This window comes from Hirundo rustica, chromosome 23, assembly GCF_015227805.2.
Source record: "Hirundo rustica isolate bHirRus1 chromosome 23, bHirRus1.pri.v3, whole genome shotgun sequence".
Lineage (NCBI taxonomy): Eukaryota > Metazoa > Chordata > Aves > Passeriformes > Hirundinidae > Hirundo > Hirundo rustica.
This window is the reverse complement of record NC_053472.1, coordinates 3,809,828-3,835,352: the sequence shown is the minus strand read 5'-3', so window position 1 is coordinate 3,835,352 and position 25,525 is coordinate 3,809,828. Positions and strand designations below refer to the sequence as shown.

The window sequence follows — 25,525 nt, the reverse complement described above, 5'->3', positions numbered from 1 at the left end:
AAAGAACTTTTGAGATCAAATAAATAAACAATTCAGGATAAATGCTACAAACAAGCAGCAGCCTCCCTGCCTTTGGAAGGATGTGGGGAATCTTTTCCAAAGGCACTGAGTGAGAGATGGAGCATCTGAGGCTTTCGCATTCAAGGCCAAATTACTACTTAGTAAAAATTCTCTTCTGCTCTCCTTTTTTTTTTTTCAGGATACAAATTCAGCAAATTCCAGATGCCAGCTGGAGATGTGGCTCGATGTTATTTGCATTAGCCAAGGATATCTTTTATTTAGGTGCTGCATAAAGAATAGCAAAGTTGTGATTGCGGGACCTTAAAATTTGTGTGCAAAAGGAGATGCCAGGCAAGCTAAGACTGATGAAGAAACTCAGAAAAGAGTGTTTGAGACTTAAAATCTTTAGGTATCAAGTGGCTGAGGGGGAAAACACAAAACAGCTGAAGGTTTGGGGTTTGTTTTTTTCTTTTTTTTGCAGTGCAGCTCCTCACAATTTCAAACCCATTTAAATGCCACCCATTTAGCAGCCTGGGCTCGCATTCCAATCCCTCCAGCTTTATATTTTTGCCCTGAACTTCTGTTTGCTAAATGTTATTTTAAAGAGCTGGCGAGGCTGACAAAGCCTCAAACTCCCTGGGGTTTCTCACGAGAACAAAAGCAGCCCTTGTGGGTATCTTTAGAACAAAATCATAGGGCTGGGGAGAAGTCAGGCCTCTAATATGAAACGGAGATGGGTCACAAAAGATATTTGAACAGACAAACTAAAGTAAAACAGGAAAGCGAGTCAGGCACCTGCATGGCCTTTTTTAGAGTCCAAGAGCTGGCTTGGTGCTGTCGTTAAAATAAATTTCTGTGCCTATATTTGCATTTAATAGAGGTGCATGAAGCAGCTTTATCTCAGAGCAGGGATTTTAAGCCCATAACTCTTCAGTGGGGACTTTAAGTGCACGGTTCCACCCGTTTCAGTCTCAAGCAAGGCAAAAAATGGATTGCACCACTCAGCAGCAGATCAGTCAGAACAGAAAAGGTGATTTTTGAGGGAGTTTCGGCTGTTTTTAGTGCAGCAGAGTCCGCCCCACACACGGTGTTTGCACCTTGACAGCCTGCAGTTCCAGCTGCATCTTTTTTTTTTTTTTTCCGTGAAACATCCCTGCTTGAAATTCAGTTTCCACCTTGCGTTTGCCAAAGCTCCAGCTCGCAAGAGCCCCTCGTGTTCCCGTCCTGCAGAGTCCTCAGAGGGCTCTGCAATGGCACCAGGGGCTGCCCTGATCCCGGGGGGGCTGAGCATGAACCAGCCACAGTTGTCAGATGCTGTTAAGATCCAGGGCTCATTAAGAGCCGAGGCTGGAATTTGCATGACTCGATGAGTTTCGATTCCCTGAAAAGAGCGAGGATTATCCCAGCACTCGCCATCCGGGCTGAGCGTGACACAGCCTGGCGCTCACCTGCACGCTCAGCCACGAATGTGTGCTCCCAGAGGTGAGCAGGTGAAACCAGAGGTGCCAGACAACCTGACCAAATCCTGGGTGTGTGACAGCAAACACAGCCTGGCGCTCACCTGCACCCTCAGCCACGAATGTGTGCTCCCAGAGGTGAGCAGGTGAGGCCAGAGGTGCCAGACAACCTGACCAAATCCTGGGTGTGTGACAGCAAACACAGCCTGGCGCTCACCTGCACGCTCAGCCACGAATGTGTGCTCTCAGAGGTGAGCAGGTGAAGCCAGAGGTGCCAGGCAGCACAACCTGACCAAATCCTGGGTGTGTGACAGCAAACACAGCCTGCAGTCATCTGCAGCCTCCCAGAGCTCACATCCCTGGAGCTGCCGAGAGCAGCCTGAGCCCGGGCTGGGCTGCAGGAACCTTTACCCTGCCCCAGACTAAGCAAAGGCTCTCCAGGCACCAGCTGCTAAACAAAGCCCCACATTCCCATTATTTACACATTTCTCCTGTGCTGAAGCAGCCAGAGACAGAGAGCGTGGCTGGGAGGCTGCAGGGAGGAGTGGGAGGGCAGCTCTTCACCCCAGGCTGCACAAAACACTCCCCAAAGCCAAAGCTCCACCCCCTCAAAAGGTTCCTCGGACTGTTTTTGTTATTATTTCTCCATTACTTTGAGAAAACCTCTTTTCTTTATTGCAGCCAACGTCAGACCCACTCAAATCCAGTGGTTCAGATCTACAAACTCAGTGTCTGTACTTTCCATTTACACTCAGATGCTGGCCATGAAATGGCCATGAAAAATCTCAGTCAGCTCGAGTTTCCTCCCCACTTTGGTTCCCTTTTTCCCATGTCAAGCTGGGTCCATCCCACCAGGATGCTGAGCAGCATCCTGATTTTTGTTCTGAGCACTCGGTCCTTAAAACCCTTCAGAAGACAGACTTGGAGCTGAATAAAACAGCATCAGCAAAACCTGCAACATTTTCCTTTCCCTCAACCCAAGAACAGCAGGAGCAAAACTTGATTTGAAAAGATTTCAAATCTTTAAAAGATTCCCACCTTTCCTTTCTGGACATTTCTAATCCTACAGGGCAGGGGTTGTTTCCAAATCTGGCCTCATCGATGGCATCGGGCAGATGTGATGCTGAGCATTGACAAAGGCAGAACTGGACCCATTTTCCCTTGGGAATTAGGGAAATTATTCCAAGAAATGGAATATCCAACGGCTGGAAACAGATTCAAAGTGTTTAACGACTGTTCAGAAATATATTTCTGTCTATTCAGCCTACCTAGAAGGCTCAATGGCAAGTGAAATTTGATTTATTTCTTCCAGAATATCAATAAGCGCCTCTCCCCAACAGCAACAAATTCCCCACATTTCTATGTGATTCCACTTAGGGGTTTTCTTCCACCTCCACCTGATACTGGGTTATTTCAGAGTGAAACAACCATTAAATCAACCCTGTTCTCCTCTAATCCTGGAGTTCCTGGCTCCTTCTTCCCATGATTTCTGCCAGGCAGGAGCCTGAATTCAGACTCGCTGCCTGAATCCATGCAGGAGAAGTGGAATTCTGGTCAGGCTGCCCAGAGATGCAGCTGGGAGAGCTCAGAGAGCTGAATCAGGGGCAGGAATAACTCAGACAAACCCGGGCAGCCCCAGGAGGAGCAATTCTGCCTAAAGGACTCTGTTGGCTCTTGCTGGAAAAGTCAGATTTTTAATTTTTTTTTTTACCCTGTTGCTGTGTTCTTGCCCTCAAACCAGCTCCTGTCGATAACTGGAAACAAAATAACAGATTAAATAAAAAAACTGCAAACAAACTAACTGGCTAAGCGATATATTTTAAATAGCTGGAAACAAAATAACACGCTAGGGGACTATTTAAAATAACTGGGAACAAGCTAACAGCCTGAGCGGGCGTCCCAAGTAGCTGGAGACAATCTAACCGGAAAAGTGAATATTTTAAATATCTAGAAACAAGCTAACAGGTTACAGAAATATTTTTAATAACTGGAAACCAGCTAACAGGTTAAGTGACTATTTAAATTATCTAGAAACAAGCTAACAGGTTAAGTGATCTATTTAAATTATCTAGAAACCAGCTAACAGGTTAAGTGACTATTTAAATTATCTAGAAACAAGCTAACAGGTTAAGTGATCTATTTTAAATGACTAGGAACAAGGTAACAGCTTAAGTAAATATCTTAAATAACTAGAAACAAGATGCTAAGAAATATTTAAAATAACTGGGAACAAGCTAACAGCCTGAGCGCAATCTAACCGGAAAAGTGAATATTTTAAATATCTAGAAACAAGCTAACAGGTTACAGAAATATTTTTAATAACTGGAAACAAGCTAACAGGTTAAGTGATATATTTTAAATGACTGGAAACAAGGTAACAGCTTAAGTAAGTATCTTAAATAACTAGAAACAAGATGCTAAGAAATATTTAAAATAACTGGGAACAAGCTAACAGGTTTAGCAAGTATTTTTAATAACTGGAAACCAGCTAACAGATTAAGTGAATATTTTTAATATTCATAATAACTGGGAACCTGCTGATAGTCTAAGTGGGCATCCCAAAAACTGGAGACAATCGAACAGGCAGAGTGAATATCTTTAAATAACTAGAAACAAGCTAACAGGTTGAAGTGAGTATTTTTAATAACCAGAAACCAGCTAACAGGTAAAGTGAATATTTTAAATAACTGGAAACCAGCTAACATTCCAAGTGGGCATGCCATGGAGCTGGAAAGCAGCGGGCATCCCAGCCCTGCCCGTCCCTGTTTTTCTGTTCCGCATCCTCATCACATCCTGGCACCCAGCGCAGGACACTTTCATGTGTGACTGTTTCTGACAATTAACATCCCTGTTTGCTCTTCCTGCTGGATCTGGAGTGACAGGAATCCCTCCTTTCCCTGTTTCCAGCCTGGATTTACCCCACTGTGCTCCTCCAGCCCAGCCAGCTCAGCAGAAAGCACCCACAGCTTCATCGCGCTGGAAAAGGTCTGTTATTCTTGCTTAGTAGAGAAAGGATAAATAAAATTTAAACAATAGAATAAAATAAGAATAAAAACAATCAAATAGCTCCACACTGCAGATTAGAGCAGCCCAGACTGTCCCAGTCTCCATTTGGCCCTCATTAACATCCAGCAACAACCCCAAAGTGTCTGCCAGGCGATATTTGACATTTATACAGAGCAAGCCAAATGCAGGACCCAACTGCAGCGCCCTGATTGCTCCAGGGGGGGTTTGGGGTGGTGGTGGGTACCAGCACGGCTGGGGCAGGGGGTCCTGAGCAGGATTTGGGTTGTGGGGAGGCCAATTCCCTGCTCAGAGCTGCTCCTGGATCCTGCAGGATCCAAACTGCTCCGGGGGTGTGCAGGGGAGGGGGGGACGTGGCCGTGGCTTTGCGCAGAAATGTTTTATTCTGGCTGTTTATCCTCAAAAGAGCGTTTTCCTTTTAGATTAAATTATCTGGACTCTGTTTATTCTAAACACAGGAGACAGGGCTCAAGCATTTCCTCTTTTAGGAAGTATGGTTGAGTGTGTTTCCTACAAAATTTATAAAGAATTCAGGCAAGGGCTTGCGTGGCTCCTTAAGATTTCAAAGCCTTCTTCCCTAAATGCTGAAAGAGCCGCCTCTGTCAGGGCACAGCTCCATCCTGGTGACACAAAATACAAATGCAAGCAGACAGCAGCTATAAGCTCTTTGGAAAGGGCAGCCTGATAAAAGCCATAATCAAATTATTTACCAATACTCCCCACTTTGTCTCAAGACCATAAATTCCATTATATAATGGAATATATATATATAATTCCTTTTATTTTTCACAGCTGGGGAAGCCGAGGCTCCAAAAGGACTTGTTAAAAGCACCTCCTGGGACTGGAGGTGAGTTTATCAACTACACAATTGAATTTTAGCAGTGAAAATTCTCATTCCAGTGGGTGACAGAGTCACCACTAGAACTGGAAGAAAAACCCACAGATTTCTGTCTTCCCATCTCACCTCCTTACAAAGAATCCTGACTTTTCTGCTATAAAGACACCACGTTTTAAATGCCCCTTTCCATGCTTCAGTCACTGCTGTTCCTGCAGGGAGTCTCCAACTCCACCTGAAGCTGGAGGGAAGCGTCCTGCTCGGTTTTCCAGGACACCTCAACATTTCCTGACCTCTCACCGGGAGAAGCTGCAGGAACCCGCAGAGCACAGCCCAGGATGCTCCAGGAGCTTTTCCTCTCTCCCCAGGATGTTTTCCCTGGCATCTCCCCGGAACGTTCATCCATTCTGCACAACTCCTGCATCACAGAGGACGGGAGGAGAGGAGCAGCGGCTGCTGTTTAAAGCGAATAACATTTATCTGCTCCATCCGGCGCTGCCCGCACGGCTCCGGCGGGGAGGGAGCTGTTTAGGAGCTCTCATCATCATTACCTGCTCAATTACTGCTGTTAGAATGCATGGCTGGCACCAGGAGCTGCCCGTCCTGCTGCTCCACCAGCTCCCTCCTCCACCAGGGGAATTCTTCCCGGTTTATTTTTAATTCCGCCTCATAATCAGGCCCTAATTTTATCCATATTGGCTCAGGATATTTTTTTTCCCCTTACTTCTACACTGTCAGTCTGCTTGTCACATCCTTGCTGAAGGGGATTCCTCACTTTAGGTCCTTCTCTTGCCGGGCTAGGATGGCCTCTTTTGCTTGAGGATTATCGGCTCTGACAGTGCTGACACAGAAAAATAAACCCCCGGAATGATTTCAAACCGTGAGCAGGGCTGTTTCCTCCAGAGCAGGGACACAGAGCTGCTCCTGCCCTTTCCTCCCAGAACCCAGCCCAAAGCCAGCTCCTTCTCCTCACCCAGAGCAAGCCCAGACCCTCTGACAGCCTCTCCCCCACTTGCCGATAAGATGATGGGGTTTTGGGAACGAGGAGACCACACACGGTGTCCCCTCCATGAATTAAAGCTTTCAGTGCCACGGCAGAGGTTACAACAAAGCTGGGACCTTAAATCAGCGAGGGGAGAAGAGAACTGGATATCCTCAAAGGCAAGAACATCACACACCTCCTAAACCCGGGGCAATTAACTCTCACTGCCAGGCAGATCCTACTTCCAGGTAGAGGACATCTTTTCTAGGAGAGAGTGTTGAGTGAGCCCTGCTCCAATCTCCACATAGATATTTAAAAAAAACACAAAAAACCAGAATTTATTTGTTTTTTACTCTTTGGAGAGTTTTTTTTTTGCTGTTGTTTTTCCCCCCTCTGTTCTGCTTTTACGAGATGATCATAAAATATGAAGCAGCATTTAAATCAGCAGCAAGGGTGGAAGAGCAGCTCTAAATTCCTGTCCCTCCTTGCAGGAACTGGAAATTAATTTCCCTTCCACAGGCTGAAGCTGTTCCTGAGCTCGACTTGCTAAACCAGAAGCTTTCAGTGTGACAGAGGCACTGTGAGAATCAGAGAATCCCAGAGCCCATCAGAGGCTTCTGAAAGCCCCAAACCCCCAGGAGAAGATGAGCACAGAGAGTTAAAAAACTCCAGCACACCCCCAGCCTGTCTCACCAGCACCGAGGCTGCCAGGAGCTGTTGGAGCTGATGTATTTTCTGGGCAGGCCGGGTTTTCCACGCTGCAGAAAAGGAAAATATTGAGAGGATGACCCCGAGGGCAGGAACTGGAAGGAAAATCTCCAGCCAGCAGCAGAGGGATGCTGCGCACACGGGTTTGCATCACAGGGTGGGGGAGAGGCTCCAGCCTGCTCTGGGAGTGGGGAAGGCAGGCAGGAGTGGCTCTGGAAGGGGAGAGGCTCCTGCAGATGGCATGTGCTGTTGCAAAGTGATGAAAGGGGTTTGCATCTTCAGGGTTCTCCTCGGGGAAGGCAAATTTTGCTGGTTAAAATAAAGGATATCCTTCTGCCCAGCACAGCCTCTGTTAGGCGATGGTAAAAAAGGGTATGGAAGCACAGGAGTGAGCCACTCAGGGCAGATAATTCAATTTTAAATTCACATTCACTCGGGTGGGGTAGAACACGCCCTGCACCACCATCATAACCCTCGAAACCGAGCATCGGTGCCCGTGAACAAGGAGCAGTCCCCAGCAGTGCTCAGAAAAGCACGAACAAGGCAGGGAAAATGTCAATATTGCCTAACTGGCTAGTTAAAATCGTTCCACATGCGTGAATAACCAGCTTTGGTTATCGGCTTTGTTTTACCCTCCCCGCATCTTCTTTGCTTAAAGGTGTCTGTCGGGAGGGAGGGGAGGAAGTAAAGAATTCATTTAAGCTGGATCTCTTCAGTTCCCAGCTTTTCTGCGGGAATTTCTGCTCTGGAGTGACACAGAGGGATGCTAACCACGTGCCTGGCTGGTTCTGACAGCAGGCAGGGACAAAACCAAGCTTAAGCCTGGTTAAAACTTAGGATTTCCATGCAAACCTTGCACGCTGCAGGGTTTGAAGGAACAGTGGGAAACAGGCAAAGAAATCCCTGCCTCAAAGTGCTTAAAATCCAGGAGAAAAAAAAATCAATATATCCAGAAAAAAAAAAAAAAAAAAAAAAAAAAAAAAAAAAAAAAAAAAAAAAAAAAAAAAACCACCCTAAATCCTTCTGGCTGGTGCAATTCCTCCATTCACATCCTGGTTTTGTCTTCTCCTGTGGAGAATATGGGGAGGGGAAAGTGCCTGTGACAACCCTGCAACATCTGGAGCCTTTTCCTGATGGGAACACGTTCCTTGCTGCCCCACAATGGGAGAGCAGCACACCCAGGGCACTGCCGGATAGGAAAAATACAAAAATGCGAGCCCAAGTCAGCAGAGGAGGAAGGCTGGTGGAATTCAGCAGCCCAGGAGTTGGGAGCTTCCCTTCCAGCAGGTCACACCGAGCCTGGGTGAAGTGACAGCTGCACAATTGTGGGTTTTGTTGACTCCAGGGGTAGCCTCGGGCTAAGAGGAAGGAGCCAGAAAAGCCGGGATGCATTTGGCACAGCACGGGAATCCTCTTCCCGCATTAAACCAGGTGGAACAGACTGGGCTGGGCTCTGCAGCCCCGTTTGTGCAGCGAATTCAGGGCTGGAGGGAAAGGTTGGCACGGCCTGAGAGCTCTCCCTCTGTCAAACCCGGCATTTTCAGTTCCCCAGTGCACTCCCAAATCTCGGGGTGATTAAAGGACACCTCCTTTGTGTGACCCGGGTGTCCCAATGCTCACAAATTCCAGAGTGCTTCTCCTTTATGTCACTGGAAATGGAGACACTCAAAACCACCAGGCACTTAAAAATGAAGCCTGAATCACTAAATCGTGAATCACTGGCAAAATCCAGCCTGGAACCTCAACATCCTGAATGCTTCTTTGACCAGAAAACACTCACCATTGCTTCAAATCCCGCTTTGAATAGGAAAAATAAAATAAAACAAAATAAAAATCATGGCATTTGCCAGCACAAAAGCTCTGCTTTGTCTGGCTAAAATTCCCTTTGTCTCCCAGCAAGAGCTTGAAACAATGGAAAGGAGGAGAGGCTTTGCCCAGAGCTGAGACCACAGACAAAGCTGCACTGTGGGAACATCTCCACCACTCTGGATGGATTCAAACAGCTCCTTCTGTGAGAGGCTCCGGGGGCAGCAGCTCCCAGCTGTCCCAAAGTGTCACCTCAGTGCCACTCAGCGCTGGAACCGAGCTCAGCCAAACAGAAAATGCCACAAAAGCACGGGAGCTGCTGACCAGGAGTCCTTGGGAGGGCTTCACTGCCACCAAAGCACCGGAGCTGCTGACCAGGAGTCCTTGGGAGGTCTCCACTGCCACCAAAGCACCGGAGCTGCTGACCAGGAGTCCTTGGGAGGTCTCCACTGCCACCAAAGCACCGGAGCTGCTGACCAGGAGTCCTTGGGAGGTCTCCACTGCCACCAAAGCACCGGAGCTGCTGACCAGGAGTCCTTGGGAGGTCTCCACTGCCACCAAAGCACCGGAGCTGCTGACCAGGAGTCCTTGGGAGGTCTCCACTGCCACAAAAGCGCCGGAGCTGCTGACCAGGAGTCCTTGGGAGGTCTCCACGCAAAGCGCTATGTCAAATTGCTCAGGTGGAATTGAGCCCCTGAACCTCGCTGATAAAGATCGGAGCTCTGCTCTGCGCTCAGGTGACAAATAACCCGTGTTTGAATGTCACAGCAGCATCCATCCTCCAAAGACACGCTGGGTTTTCCTGGCAGGAAGGGATGGAGCTGGCACAGGTGGCTCCCAGTGACATCCAGCACCTGCAGACCTGGATAAACACGAGAAAATCCCCTCCCAGCACTCAAACAGCAACAGGGGGTGAAGGCAGTGAGGAGCAATCACCAGAAACATCACTCAGCCGGGTCACTGATAAATGTAATTTCTACTTTAAAAGTAAAAGGTTGTCAGTCACCACATAAAGCTAAATTCCCTTTGCTGCTGTTTTGGGAATGTTCAGGTCCTGCATCCTAAATCCACTCAGGTTCTTTAAATCCAGCTCTAAACACCTCACCGGGTTTGCTGCTCATCCATTCAAACAAACAATAATGCAATATACAACTAGTAAATAAACACGAATACAGCCTGCAAACGGTAAATAAACACGGATACGGTACCCGAATGGTGAATATGCATTAACACAGCACAAAATCCCCTTCCTGCAGAGCCCAGCCCTTGCAATGCTCTGCAGCAAATGAAGCAAAGAGCTGAGCAGAGCCTCCGAGCCCAGTGCAGCATCACTGAGGGGGGGACAGGCTTCACTGAGTGTGACTGAAAGCTCTGACACCATTTTGAGGCTGTTTTTATGCTCGAGGAGCTCCAAGCGAGGCTACCAGAGATGTCTGGAAATCAGGCAGCGTTCCCACTTCGTGTTTTGAAGGGTGCAGCAGCCTGGGCTCATCTGGGCCAAACTCACTGCACCAAATCCTGGGTTTGGTGTCTGTGGAAATCATTCAAGCTTCCACAGGAAATTCCTGTGCCCCTGGGTCAAATTCACTGCTCCAAATCCGGTTTTTTGTACCCCTGGAAGTCACTCAAGTTCTCCCAATATATTCTTGTGTCCCTCAAGCTCCTCCAGCAGATTTTTTTGCATCCCAGGGCCAAACTCACTGCACCAAATCCTGTGTTTTGTACCCCTGGAAGTCACTCAAGCTCCTGCAGCAGACTGCTGTGTCCCTGTGCCAAACACACGGCACCAAATCCTGGCTTTGGTGTCCCTGGAAGTCACTCAAGCTGCCCCAGGAGATTCCTGTGTCCCTCAAAGTCCCTCAGTAGATTTTCTGGGTCCCTGGGCAAAACTCACTGCACCAAATCCTGGGTTTGTTGTCCATGGAAATCACTCACTCCTCCAGCAGATTCCTTTATCCCTCAAACGCCCCCAGCAGATTTTTGCATCCCTGGGCCAAACACACTGCACCAAATCCTGTGCTTTGGTGTCCCTGGAAGTCACTCAAGTTCTCCCAATATATTCTTGTGTCCCTCAAGCTCCCCCAGGAGATTCCTGTGTCCCTGTGCCAAACACTGCACCAAATCCTGGGTTTGGTGTCCCTGGAAATCACTCACTCTCCCCCAGCAGATTTTTTGTGTCCCTGTACCAAACTCACAGCACCAAATCCTGGTTTTTGTACCCCTGGAAGTCACTCAAGCTGTCCCAGGAGATTCTTGTGTCCCTGTGCCAAACACTGCACCAAATCCTGGTTTTGGTGTCCCTGGAAGTCACTCAAGCTGACCCAGGAGATTCTTGTGTCCCTGTGCCAAACTCACTGCACCAAATCCTGGGTTTGGTGTCCCTGGAAATCACTCAAGCTGTCCCAGCAGATTCCTGTGTCCATGTGCCAAACACTGCACCAAATCCTGGTTTTGGTGTCCCTGGAAATCACTCACTCTCCTCCAGCAGATTTTTTGTGTCCCTGTGCCAAACACTGCACCAAATCCTGGTTTTTGTACCCCTGGAAGTCACCCAAGCTGTCCCAGGAGATTCTTGTGTCCCTGTGCCAAGCACTGCACCAAATCCTGGTTTTGGTGTCCCTGGAAGTCACCCAAGCTGTCCCAGGAGATTCTTGTGTCCCTGTGCCAAACACTGCACCAAATCCTGGTTTTTGTACCCCTGGAAGTCACTCAAGCTGTCCCAGCAGATTCCTGTGTCCATGTGCCAAACACTGCACCAAATCCTGGTTTTGGTGTCCCTGGAAATCACTCACTCTCCTCCAGCAGATTTTTTGTGTCCCTGTACCAAACTCACAGCACCAAATCCTGGTTTTGGTGTCCCTGGAAGCCACCCAAGCTGTTCCAGCAGATTGCTGTGTCCCTGTGCCAAACACTGCACCAAATTCTGGTTTTTGTACCCCTGGAAGTCACTCAAGCTGTCCCAGGAGATTCTTGTGTCCCTGTGCCAAACACTGCACCAAATCCTGGTTTTGGTGTCCCTGGAAATCACTCACTCTCCCCCAGCAGATTTTTTGTGTCCCTGTGCCAAACTCACTGCACCAAATCCTGGTTTTGGTGTCCCTGGAAGCCACCCAAGCTCCCCCAGCAGGTTGCTGTGTCCCTGTGCCAAACACTGCACCAAATCCTGGGTTTTGTACCCCTGGAAGCCACCCAAGCTCCCCCAGCAGGTTGCTGTGTCCCATTTTGAGGCACTGGCTCTCCAGGAGCAGCTCCTGTGCCCGGTCCTGTCTCAGGAGGGGCAGGGAGCTTTCTCAGCCTGCTGCTGCTGCTCTGAACCGAGCCCTAGTGCCAGCCAGTGCCTGGGGAGGGTGAGGCAATTTCCTCAGCATTGCTCAACAAGGCGGGATCCACGGCAGGATTCCCAGCTCCCCGCCAGACACCGGCCTCCAGCCTCGCTCCGGCAGATTCCCTCTGGAATCGTGCCGCAGCACAGCTCCAAACGCGGCTCTGCGCCTCTCCCTGCACAGCCCTGAGAAATGCTGCTTTGTTCAGGGAGAGGGGAAAAGAGGGGGAAAAAAACCCAAAAAAACAACCAAACAAAAAAACCCCTGATGTTGGAGAACGTGGCTCCTTTTTTTTTTTCCTCTTGTCCCTGGAATTGTGATTGGAAATAATTGGAAGTGTCACTGGAAGTAATCAGAAGTGACAGTCCCTGGGCTACGAGGCTTTTGCTTCAAGTCTAACGATCCCCCCCGCAAAACAAAACCTAAATTTAAACAATGAAGTCATAAAGGGATTTGCCTTCAAGGTTGAAAACCCTGCAATATATTAAAAAGAAAAAAAAAAAGAAAAAAAAAAAAGAATAAAAAGAAGTGCCCGACTCTGGTTCGGTTCAATATTCCAGGCTCGCTGTGTTAGATGAAAGCACAGAACACACAAAGACACCCCGTGATTTCTGGCCCTACCTGGCCAATAATCTATATTAAACCCTCCTGTGACCTTTCAAATTCCATCAAGGCTTGAAGGAGAAACACAGCCTGAGTGATCTGAGCTGTGAGACTCATCCAGCGCCCATCTCAAATATTCCAAATGCTGGAAAACCACCTAATTCCGATGTTTTGCTGGAGCACAAAGGGAATGGAATTGAGTAATTATTATTTTTTTTTTTTACATTTCTGAAAGGCCTCCTGACAGCCCATCCAGGCACTTAGGGAAAGAATCCGTTCAAAAGACCTCACAGCCACCATGCGCTCCATGTATTTGCTAGATAGAAAAACTCAATTTTCCTTTTCTTTGTTTTTTCATATGCAGCACGGAGTAATTCAGATAGCCAGCACACAGAGCCCAGGATTTCCTTTCTGTGAGCTTTCTCTGAGAGCACAGCAGCACAGACACCACCAGTGGAGCTCCTCAGCACGGTGGTACCAAAAAAAACCCATTAATATGTGATAAATAATGATAAATATCACCATCAATAAGTGATGAGTATCACCGTTAGTGTGCAATAGGTGTTCATTATTTATAAACTGCCTCCCCCTGCCAGGCAGAGCCACAAACACTCCCCGATCCTCACTGACCTTCTCCCTCCGAGGGCGATCCAGCTGCAGGCGCTGAGCTGAACCCCGACCTTTCCACCCAGGGCTCAGCCTCCTTCTCCTGCCACGGAAAAGGAAATCGTGGCAGCTCCCCAGGAGGAGAGAGGGGCTGGGAGAGGGCTTTGATGGGGATTGATCCTTGTGGCACAGCAAATCTGGCATGGTGGGACTGGCAAATCCCGAGTTAAACCTTTGCCTTTTTCAGCTGCCCAATGATTTCCTGGAGAGAGGGAAGGAGCAGGTGAGGACAGGATGGGATTTGTGGCTTTCCATCGCCTTCGAGCTGCTCCGTGCTCTCTACAGCTTGTCACAAAGAGGAGACAGAGCTCCTTGAGGAGTCAGATAAACAGACCAAGGTGCCAAGGTGTGGCTGAGGAGAGCCTGGCCGGGTGCCCACCCTCCTTTTCTAGGGCTGGGATGGTTCTGGGGAGAAGGAGCAGCTTTATTCTGGGTTGATGACCCAGTGCAGGGTGCCAGGCTCCTGTTGCATTCACCCTCCCTGCACTCTGGGCAAGGAAAATTTCCTCCCAGGCTGGCAGAGGTGGCTGTCAGTGCCCCCAGCAGTGCTGAGGGGACGAGAGAGCCCAGGAGATGAAGAGGCTGGAATTCAGCCTGGCGCCTGCTGACTTCTCACACGTTTTCCATTGTTGTGCTTCCTGCCCAGCCGTCCCTGTCCTGTTGTTTGAGGCTCCATCCACAAACCTCCCTGACCTGACTTCACCCTTGACTTTTTGCTGGGCTGCTTCTGTAAACTGAGCATTTCTAAAAACGGATGAAGACACAGGTTTGGGGGGAAAAAAACCCAACAAAATGAAACAAAAAACCCAACCAAAACAGACCCATTCATCTTTTCAATGAGGCACCAGCAAGCTCCTTCTGCACTTGTGCAGCACACAAGATGTGCACAATAAAACACATTTCGGGGGCACAAACACTGCCTGCAGCCTGGGCTAACACAGGGCATTGCTTAATTAGAAATTGAAGGTGGATTTTGATTAAAACTGCGGGGAAAAGGCACAGAAAGCAGCTTGACGTTTTTATTGGTGTTACACACAATCTTTAGTCTGGTGTGACAAAGACTTAGACGTAAAAGCTTTTCCAAATCCATTTAAGACTGGCAGAGGGACTGCTTACATCTCCTTCCAGCTCTGAGAACAAATCCCAGACTGCAAACCTGCTGAAAACCCTACAAAACCCCGTGTTTGCCTGGAGGAGAACAGGGGTGTTTGTTGTGATCCCGAGGACAAACACCAGGATATCTCCGTGCCAGCTGTGCAGTGCCATTTCTGGGAAGAAACTTGTGCTGCTCTTACACAAAATATCCTTCTGAAGTGGGCCAGGGCCCCCCCCAAAAACAAACCACTAATTCTGTGTGGAGGAGACAAGGCCAGGGTGGGTACAAAGGCAAAACACTTGTTTTGCATGGGGAATTCAGAAAAGTTCCCTTCCCTCTGGCTCTACTTCCCAAAAAAATGAATCCTTCTCCGCAGTTTTGGGGCGCTGCTTTTCCTCACTCCGGCGGGTTGTTCTTTTCTCCCTTTTCTTCCTTTTGGTAAAATGGAAAAAAGCAGAAAAGATTAAAAAAAAAAATGCCCCTCCAAACTAAACTTTTGTTTTGGTTTGGGTTTAGATGCTAAAAATCCCAACTATTTGGTATAAAACAAAGCACCACTAGAGGAAAAACAGACAATTTATCATCCAGTGTCTCGACAGCAACTATTTGATGCAAACCATCCCTGGCTTTGGAAGAACTGGAGTGTCTCACCAGGAGTGTTAACCCTGATATTCTGCCAGAGAGCAACTCAATTATGTCTGACTCCTTTGAATTCCCCCCGGAGCACCAAAGGGATCCTCTGCTTTCCTTTATTCCCTTTGCTCAGTTACTCCCAGAGCAGTGTTCTAATAAAGACTTGGAATTAAATCCACACTCCTCTAACAGCCTGAACATCCCACACAGTTATGTTTTGCTGCCTGCTCTTGGAATCTGGGAGAAATCATTATCAATTCCACAAAGCTGTCCTGAGGAGAAGAGCTCCTTTTTTATTTATTTTTTTTTAAATCTAAATACACCACCAAGTCCCCTGCATTCCTTCAGGAGCTGGTGATGAAGGGGAGGTGAAACCAAGGCACAAAAGTCACACACAAAACCCCTTTTCCCAGCTGCAGGTTGGGTTTTTTACACCACTCCCGAGCCAAGGTTCGTGCTAAATGTTCGAAGAAAGTGAGGCAAAGCTCTTGTACCACCAACCTCCAGCAGCATGGAACAGTCAAAGGCAAGAGAAGGAGCCAAGGAAAACTGGAAAATAGGAAATATGTTGTGTATTTTAGTTACCACTGAGAAATTTTGGAAATAAATAGCTGGAAAATCAGCAGAGATAGAGATCCATAACCTTTGTTTCAGGCAACCTGAAAACTGTCTTCTTTGGGTTTTACTGCTGAAAAATCAGCAGGAATAGAGACCCACAAGCTCTGTTTTAAGCGCCCTGCAATGTCTCCTTTGGTTTTTACGATTTCTGGGAAAACAGCAGGAATTAAGGTCCATAACCTTTGTTTTAGGCAACCTGAAAACTGTCTTCTTTGGGTTTTGCTGCTGAAAAATCAGCAGGAATAGAGATCCACAAGCTCTGTTTTAAGCACCCTGCACTGTCTCCTTTGCCTCCGATGTCTCCACTACTCCGGGGCAGCAGCATCCCTTCAATGCACAATTCCCAGCACGCTCCCTGAGAGCAGGCACACTTCTTTAAAAGAACAACCATCCCCGTGGGTTTTGCTTTGCTGTGGCACAGAATAGAAGGTTTTAGGGAGCAGGATGCCGAGGACAGGGTTCCCAGAGCAGGGTTTTCCACCAGAGCGCAGCCCCGGGCGGCCCCAGCGCCCGCATCGTCTCGGATTTCCCAGCTCCCAGCCCGTGGATACCTGGGCAAATGCCTGCTGTCACAGGCGATTCCTCACGCCAGCAGGAGCTGCAAGAAGCTGCTCTGTAACCTTTTTCTGGTGCAGTGAGACAGGAGGAGGCTGGGTGCTCAGCACAGAGGCTGCAGCGCCCTGGGACAGCGCTGAAAGAGACTCCTCGACCTCAGAGCTTGGAGGGCAGGGCTGAGCTGGTTCAGATGCCTCACCACCCTGTCTGGGTCACCAGAGACTGATGCCTTGGGAGGGCTGAGCTGGAGCAGAGACTGGGCAGAGCTGGGGAATAAAGCAGAGATTTATTGAAAGGCCTCCAGGATACACCTTGGGCAGGAGAAGAGCCTGGCCAGGGCTGCACCCAGGGTGGAACCAAAATGGACACAAAATGGACAAATGGTCACGAGGTCTGACACTTTGATCAGTTTTGGTCCATTTGCACTTTGGGGTTTCATTGTCCAATCCCAGCTCCAGGCTGTGAGCTCCCATCCTTCTTGTTCCTCCCTCCAGTCACTGTTTGTGCTTTTGGGCTGAAAGTTGTCCTTGGTGTGCAGCAGGAACAGGATTTGTTTTGTGTCCCTGCTGTGTGCAGAGAGCTGAGTGACCCTGAGTGTGAGCTCAGAGCTGCACCCTGGGCAGCGCAGAACCCGAAATACATGGAAGCTGAAACTTAAAGCATCACTCAGGAAGGGCTTTTGCTCTCAGCGCCATCCCAGAATGACACCCTGGCTCCCACAGAGCGCATCTTCCTCAGGCGATCACTAATAAGATGATTATTTTATTGCTTGGGTGTGGATGACCCCTGCCAGAGCTGGGAAGGGTCACTGCCCACAGCAGCACGTCAGGAAGGTGGGTGAGTGACTGGGGCTGGCACATCTCCTGCTGTGATCCCAAACCCCAGCAGTTCCTGCAGGGCAGAGCACTCCCACCAGCCAACAACCCAGGGAAAAACACATGAAACCAGTGCATACAAATGATCATCCCTGCCAAATGTTTCAGTGAGGAGAAAATCAGCTTTTTCCTTGAATTGAAGGGTCACTAAAAACATTTATGATTTACTTGGAGTGGGGGAAAGGCAGAGGAGATTTCCCACCTGGTAAAATTTAAACCAGCTCAGGAACACATCTCAATAAAAGCACTGGCTACCTGCTGAAAAATGCAACGCTCTGTTACGAACCTTTTCCACTCAGAAGTGAAGAGCCACCTCAGAATTCTGCTTTTTAGGGGCGCAGTGTGTTACAGAGGGAGTTTGTGGCACCTGATTATAACTCCTCAGCTGGTCACAGCCACGTCACACTCACAGGCAGAGCATGGACCACCCTCCCCTCTGCACGTCCCTGTCTCAGCCTCTCCCGGCTGTGCTCCTGCCCACAGTCAGCAATGTCTTTTATCTTGTCTTGTTTTAATAAATTCTCCTTCAAACACATGGGCTCCCGTTTCCTCACACAGCTGCTCGTGTGCCCCGGAGAGGTAAACAGTGGAAAAGACGAGAGTTGTGTATATTGGCCACGTTATTGGGATGTTTAATGATGAAAACCCAAACCTTCCGCTCAAGGCTTCTCTAAAACAGCGTGGTTTTTTTTCCACATTAGTCTTCACTTTATCAGCAAAAGCAAAACAAAACAAAATTAGCAAGACATCACTGGCAGTTTTGTAGATTTTTCCTGCAGAAAATCCAGACTTTAGCCAGCAGATCCGAGTCCCCAACCTCCTTGTGTTCAGAGGATCCAGGAACAGGGAACCACATTTCCTTACTTTTCCCTGGACTTGTTTCTAATGCTGGTAAATGAAGCTGGCCAAGGAGCAGAGAGACTGAGTCCTCTGCTGGCAAGGCAGGTAAAGCTCAGGGGGCAGTTCAGCGACCACTGTGGCACCAGGAAACAAAACATTCCAGGTTTTACTCGGAGTTTTGAAGACAATTCTCCCCTCAGCAGTGTTTGGACAGGAGAGACTGAGAAACCCTACTGGAGGTGAGGGCAGTGTCTTTTGTTGGGCATTCCTGTGCTCCTGTCATAGAGGAGGTGCTGAGCATACATTGACAAAGCCAATTGTGTTTTATAGATAAAAGCAGCAAAGGTCAGCTGTCGTTGTATTACAGACAAACCCCTTTTTCTGCAGCAACAGTTTGTTCCTTTCGCTCCAAACCTTCAACATTTTGGGATATTCAGCAGCTGAACAGGGTCAAACACTGCAGTTGCCATTGTCTCCACCAGCCAGGTGAGCAGCCAAACTTTCTGTGCCCCCATTTCCCACAGAGCCACTTCCCAAAGGGCAGAGCAGCCCCTGGCAGGAGCTGAGCTTCTCCTAACCCTGCTCCCATCCCCTGGGGTGCTTTGCTCCTAACCCTGCTCCCATCCCCTGGGGTGCTCCGTTCCTCACCCTGCTCCCATCCCCTGGAGCTCTGCTCTTAACCCTGCTCCCATCCCCTAGAGCTCTGGTCCTAACCCTGCTCCCATCCCCTGGAGTGCTCTGCTCCTAACCCTGCTCCTATCCCCTAGAGCTCTGCTCCTAACCCTGCTCCCATCCCCTGGGGTGCTCGGCTCCTAACCCTGCTCCCATCCCCTGGAGCTCTGTTCCTAACCCTGCTCCCATCCCCTGGGGTGCTCTGCTCCTAACCCTGCTCCCATCCCCTGGAGCTCTGTTCCTAACCCTGCTCCCATCCCCTGGGGTGCTCGGCTCCTAACCCTGCTCCCATCCCCTGGAGCTCTGCTCCTAACCCTGCTCCCATCCCCTGGGGTGCTCTGCTCCTAACCCTGCTCCCATCCCCCGGGGTGCTCTGCTCCTAACCCTGCTCCCATCCCCTGGAGTGCTCCATTCCTAACCCTGCTCCCATCCCCCGGGGTGCTCTGCTCCTAACCCTGCTCCCATCCCCTGGGGTGCTCTGCTCCTAACCCTGCTCCCATCCCCTGGAGTGCTCCATTCCTAACCCTGCTCCCATCCCCTAGAGCTCTGCTCCTAACCCTGCTCCCATCCCCTGGAGCTCTGTTCCTAACCCTGCTCCCATCCCCTGGAGTGCTCTGCTCCTAACCCTGCTCCCATCCCCTGGGGTGCTCTTCAAACACTCCCCAGCACAGGGAGGCACAAATGGCCGGAGCAGATGTGCGGGACACAAAGCGCTGCCTGCACTGCCCAGATCCTCCAGCACATCCAAACCCCAGCACATCCCCACAGATAAAACCTTTACCAGCAATCCCCGGAGCAAAAGCCACTTCTCCATTAATCAGCAGCTGGACACATGTTGTATTTGATCACCAAACCTCCTTCTCTAGTCCACATTCCACACCTGGGGGGGTTTAAATGGGGCTTTCCCTGGCACAGTCCTTTAGAGCTGTTTGAAACTCCTATCCTGCCTGACCCCCAGCCCCTCCCAGGGAAGCAGAGGCCAGCCCAGGCTCTGTTCTCACACCTGTACCCAGGTTCCCAGCACACAGGAGGCCCTGGAGTTGCCAGGCTGTGCCCAGACCAGGCTGGTGTCTGTCAGCAGCAGGACGGGGTGAGCACACTCACTCCTCACCCCTGGAGGAGCAGGAGCCCTCTCAGGGCTGCCAGCTCCTTCCCCCACAACCCTCCAGCTCTCCTTCACTCTCCTTTCCCTTCCTCTTCTTCCATTCTCTGCTCCTCTCCTCCTCAACGAGTCAGCCTCTCTCTCCTTTCTCTCCCTCCTTTCCTTCCCCCCTTCTCGCATCCTTTTCTCCCCCAACTCCTCCCTCCTGCACTCCAACACATCTGTTTCTAATCTTAGCCATCCATTGCAAACAATAACCCCTTTTTATTTTCGACATCCCAGCGCCGAGTGCCCAACAGTTCAACACACTTACACAAACTTGACACCCTGCCTGAAACAGAGGCATTTTATTCACCTTGTTTTGCCCGAGAGGTGCGAGCCCCTCTCCCGCTGATCCCCGAAAAGCGCTGCCCTCTTTAAACAAGAAACACACGTTCCCAAATGAGGCTGTTTGAGCACGGCTTTTTGAAATAATCGGAGATCTCTGGCCGTCAACCTGCTCATGAAGCGACCACAACAGGATCAGAACCCGAACACCGCAGAAATTACAGTTTTCCATAAAAGTTTCCTCCTTCACAAACCCCTTTTCTCCAACTCACCAGAAACGAATTTCAAGCACATGGAGCGGGCTCGTGGAAGTTTGATGAAATAAAAGCCGAGCGACACCAAAAAAAAAGCAAAAACCTACCTAAGAGGAGGATTGAAAATGCAGACATTCCGTCTCCCAGCAAGAGGGACTTGTCCTCCCTTTTTCTTCCTCTCTCCCAAGGACGGCAGGCAGACCTGCACAGGATTCAAAGGAACGCCTCTGGAATGCACTGAGTGTAATTGCATCCATGTGCCAGAGAAATAACCAACTTCGCTCTTTCTTCCCTCCTGTTATTCATCCCCTGGTCCGACTTCCATCCAGATCCAGCCAGAGCTGTGTTTTGTGTTGGTTTTTTTTTTTTAATTATTATTATTTGGGATCTCCAGAGCTGCAAATTCAGGGCTCTGAGAGTTTTTGGGAGAGAAGAGGCAGAGGCAGCACGGCGAGGACTTCACATCCACGGCAGCGCGGAACAGTTTTGCCCGTCTGGAGAGGAGAGAAGCAGGGGGAAAACACTGAGCTCAATGTTCACCACATGGCTGCCTCCCACCAGAGCCCCTCCCTGCCATCAGCTGGGATTAATAGTGAAGACCAGTCATGTGGGCGAGGTAGAGCTGATTTCCAGCAAGAACGCAGATATGTGGAAGAGAATCCAGAGGATTTCTCCAGTGGCAAAACAGTTAAGTTTGGAGGCAGCAAAAAAAAAAAAAAAAAAGGAAAAAAAAAATCAGATTCGTCACTCAGGGGTTGGAGGGAGACTCTTGGAAAAAAGCTCCTCAGGAGGATAAACACACTCCCCTGGATGCTTTAGCTCTGGGCTCTTTTCTGCGCTGGAAATTGGAGATTTCGGGCTCGCTGGAGCACCCGCTCTGCCTGCTGCGTGTTCTCTTTGCATTTTTAGGAGGGAAGGAAATCCCCAGAAAACGGGTTGGATTTCAGGCCGTAGCTGTGCATCACCGATGAGGGGAAAGCTCAATCAGGCAGAAATTGGGGGCTTTATCTCCCTCCCGAAGGGCTTTTTGGGGCACGCAGAGAGACCCTCACAGCCCATCTCCAGCTTCACCCTCGTGCAGGGGAGCAAGTTCCTAAAATGACCTCAGGTATCCCATAAAGAAACACCCAGCACACGCAGCAGAAGGGGGAGGAAGCAGATTTACCCACCTCGGCTCCTTGGAACACAGAGCGAGAATTCTCCCCCTCGGAACAGTTATGAAAGTGTTTGCAAAGCCTGGAGGAAAGCAGCAAACCGTGGGCAAGGCTGCCAGCCTGTGGTTTGGGACATCACACTCCAGTTTTCCAAGCTTCCTCGCCTTTCCCCGTGTAACTCCACCCACACAAGATTTCTCTAAACTCCCCCCCCACCCAAAAAAAAACCCCCACAACCACACAAAAACCAACCAAACAAACAAAAAAAAAAAATCAGGGATAAAATGCTGCTGTGTCTCCCCAGGGGTGAAAACAAACCCTGTGCAGAGCCAGGAGCTGGACTCAGCAATTCTTTTGGTCGCCTTCGGTTCAGGATTGTTTATTTTTTTATGAAGTGCAGAAATATTTATGGAGCTCTCAGCGAGGGGGCACAACTCTTGGAAGCTCTGAAGGAATTTGGTACCTTTGGTGTTCGTGACAGAGCTCTGGAGGTATTCATGGGAGGGCAAAACAAAGAGTGCTGCCTGAATCAAACCCTGGATTTGGATAGATCCAGAGAGAATAAAAGGGATAAAAATCATCCTTCTGCACCCAGTTTCGTGGAAGTTTTGTTTGCCCCTCCCAGCCTCAGATGGAGACAAGAGCAGCATCTGCCTCCTCCTCTCCAGAACTGATTCTCTCTCCAAATCACCGTGTTTTAAACAGCATTTTTATCTAACACAGACTGATTATCCAAATCTCACCTGGATCAGGTGAATATCACAGCTCCCGCAGAGCAGCTCTGTCCATCCCACATAACCAAATCCCAGGACTCCTCCAGAACCTTTCCCCACACGCTTGACCAAACCCTCTGCTGGTTCCCCTAAAGAATGGACCCTAAAACCCCCTCGATGAGGACACGAATCAATGGAGAAAAATTCATTTAATGCCTCCCCTGCTCTGCAGGCCAGGCAGCACCGAGCTTGTCTCTGTGCATTACCGGTGTGACAGAAGATGTCCCGGGCTCTGCTGTGACTTCCCAGCATCCTGATGGATTTAATGGGATCAATTCCTCCCCAGGGAGAGGGAGAGGAGTGCTGGCACCCTGCACTGCCTGCCCAGCCTCCCCCAAATAAAGCTTTGTTTTTAAAGAAGGTTTGAACTTGTTTAAAGATTATTTAAAAATGAAGATTTTTTTTTTTTTTTTAATTTGCCCTCCCATCCCCACGGGGCCGGGGGCGTGCAGGGGAAGGAGGGTGGAGGTTGGAAAGGGAGGGGCTGCAAAAATCTCCTCTTCCTCGGCGCATTCCACAGCCTGTTCCACATCCCCTCCTGCTCTGGGGCGCGCTGGGGATTCTCCCTCTGATTTTTGGGTCCTGCAGCAGTGAGGGCAAAAACGGGACAGAGGCGCTGCTCACCCACGCATCCTCTGCTGCTTCTGTCCTGGGGGAAAAGCTCCTCGGCACTGCACTTTGTTTTTCCAGGAGGGGGCAAATTCCTTCCAGGAGGTTTGTGACAGCTCCCACCTGGTGTTCCGTGGGAGATGGATCAGGAATTCTCAGCAGGGGGAGCAGGGGGAGAGAAACTGATGTTGGAGATAAACATCAAGGCAAGAAGTTTTGTAAAAAAAAACCTGTGATAAACTGAATTAGTTTTTCAGTATTTCAGAGTTGCTGTGCTGCTGTTGACAGACCCCGACTTTCGAGCTCAGATTAAAACAAAAATCTGCAGAAATCCTCTTGGGCCACCGACTGGTTTTGTGGAGCCGTCTCAGCTTCAGCCCCTTGACACCTGGATGATCAAACCGTTCAGAAACCCTTAAATCTTAAATCCTGACAAGTCTCACATCCCAAGAACCTGCCCAGCATTTTATACCCCAAGTAGAATGTGTGGGACTCTTTCTCTAATCCTGATTAAATTTTTTTTTGAGCAATTTGTTCCTTTCACCCTGTTCTTCCTCCTCTGAGGAAACACCTCCTTGAACCTGAGCTGTCCCCCAGTGCTGCAGAGCTGCTCGTTCTCTTCTTAGTGGTGTTTTAATGTCCCCATCACCCAAAAGCTGCATTTTCTCCCCAAAAACTCCCACTATTGCTGCTGAGCTCCCCCCGGTGCTGATTCATTATTGTCTTTTCTCCAAGATTCCTTCTATCAACTCATCTCACTCAGTTTAAATGGTCTGAGCAGCCTCTCGATAAAACCACTAAAAGAACAAAATTCATTCATCACTTTGAATCTCTTGAGGAAAAAAAAAAAAAAAACACCTTTCTGTTCTGTTTTTTGGGGTCGCAACTGATAAAAAGCATCAAGAACACAAGGGGGGAAAAAAACCCAAACAAACCCAAATGACACGAACAAACCTCAAAACAGACAACAAAAACTGTTAGGGGAGAAATAAGACCCTTCACACAGATTTCTTTTCACAATCAGCCACTGGAGGAAAGGCTGCTTTGCGTTTTGTGGGAGCCAGCCACAGCTTCGTAAAGCAGCTGCTGTTGGAGGAGTTCTCCTCTCTCAGCCAGGCTTCAATAATTGATTATAAAAGCACAAGCAGTCATTTAGTATCAGTAGGATACAGCTTTAAACTACACCTGGGGAAATACGGGTTGGACATTAAGAAAAAAGTTTTTCACAGCAAGAGTGATGAAGTACTGGAGTGATGTGCCCGGGGAGGTGATGGAGTCACCACCCCTGGATGTGTTTAAGGACAAACTGGATGTGGCACTCGCTGCCAGGGTTTAGTTGAGCTGTTGGGGCTGGGTTGGGCTCGATGATCTCGGAGGTCTCTTCCAGCCTGCTCATTCTGGGATTCTGACACCGGATCTATTTCTCTCCTCATCTCTAAGGCACTGGAGCCAGGTTCCTGCTGGATTTTTTATTTCAGATCAGTGAGCTGGACTGATCCATCCATTGCCATTCCTGTTTTGAAAGAATCCCATTCCTTCTTTTGGCTCCTTAATGTGGGGCTGATAAATCACCCCCAGCAGTTCCTGTTCTGTTCCTCTCCTCCTTCCACCTCCTGTGGCCATTCCTGGTTCAAGCATTTGGAAAAGCCCTTCCCATGCTGCAAATTAACCATTACTAAATGGATATTTCTCCAAGGTCTTCCTGGCTATCTGAACCTGGATTTCTGTGGATTACAAGGAGTTTATTCAGAGCAGATAACCACAATGAGTTTGCTCCCATTCCTTGGCATCCAAATGACAATACCCCAGCATCTCAAAGGAAACCAATTTTTTCACAGAAAGGCAAGAAGAAGGAGCAGAAGGATCTCCTTCCCCTGTGCACAGAAATATTCATGAGGATGTTGAGATTGCTAGACTGGAGTGAGAGCACTCCATCAATAAATAAAGAGCATCAGTATCTCATGACATTAGTGAGGAGAGAACAACATCTCTTTTGCTTTTATTTCCTTCTATTTTGGAACCTTCAGGTTATAATATTCAGCTCCGAGTGGCACTCGGAGCGCGGTTCCGAGGGCTGGATTAAGGAAGGGAATTTGAGTTGTGCTAAAGGAATCCATTAAGCTGAGAGGGGGCTGAGCAGCTGTGGGAGCCTGCCCTGAACCCTCTCCACGGGCTCTTCCATGCCTCAGTCAGGGCTTCCAGGCAGCTCAATCCAGGCTGGGGAGCCCTGGAGGGACACAGGGAGTGCAGGAATACCCAACGAGCCCGTGGAGGGAAGGAATCAGAGTGAGCTGGTGGATTTTCTATGTGCTGTCAGGGATGGGAGCTGAGGCAGAACTTAAACCCTATTATTTTTTTTTTTTTTTTAAGTAATTATTCCAGCACTAATTAGGAGATGAGCCTTATTTACTGTGCTATCTGGTAAAACATTGCTCTAATCGTGACACAACTGTTCTATCTTGTACAGATAATGAGAGAACCGTTTCCCAACTATTCTCTTGCTGAGTTTCCTTCAAGAATTCCTTGTGCCTCCCAGATTTCCACATCAGAGTGATCTGATTGTTGTCCAGGAAGATTTCGGCATGCTAGAGGCTTTTGGATTGATCACCCCCC

At 49.0% G+C, this 25,525-nt stretch overlaps 1 protein-coding gene across 1 annotated transcript in view; it reads right to left on the bottom strand.

Moving 5' to 3' along the window:
- The window catches only part of CLMP (CXADR like membrane protein), a 45,474-nt gene extending 23,792 nt beyond the window's left edge, over nucleotides 1-21,682 (bottom strand). Inside the window, exons 1-2 of the mRNA XM_040085291.2 lie at nucleotides 21,546-21,682; nucleotides 20,484-20,870 (exon numbers count right to left, since the gene is read on the bottom strand). Coding sequence (XP_039941225.1) covers nucleotides 20,484-20,511 — 28 coding nt within the window. The 5' untranslated portion in view covers nucleotides 20,512-20,870; nucleotides 21,546-21,682. The remainder of the gene's footprint in view (nucleotides 1-20,483; nucleotides 20,871-21,545) is intronic.
- Nucleotides 21,683-25,525: the final 3,843 nt, after the last annotated feature.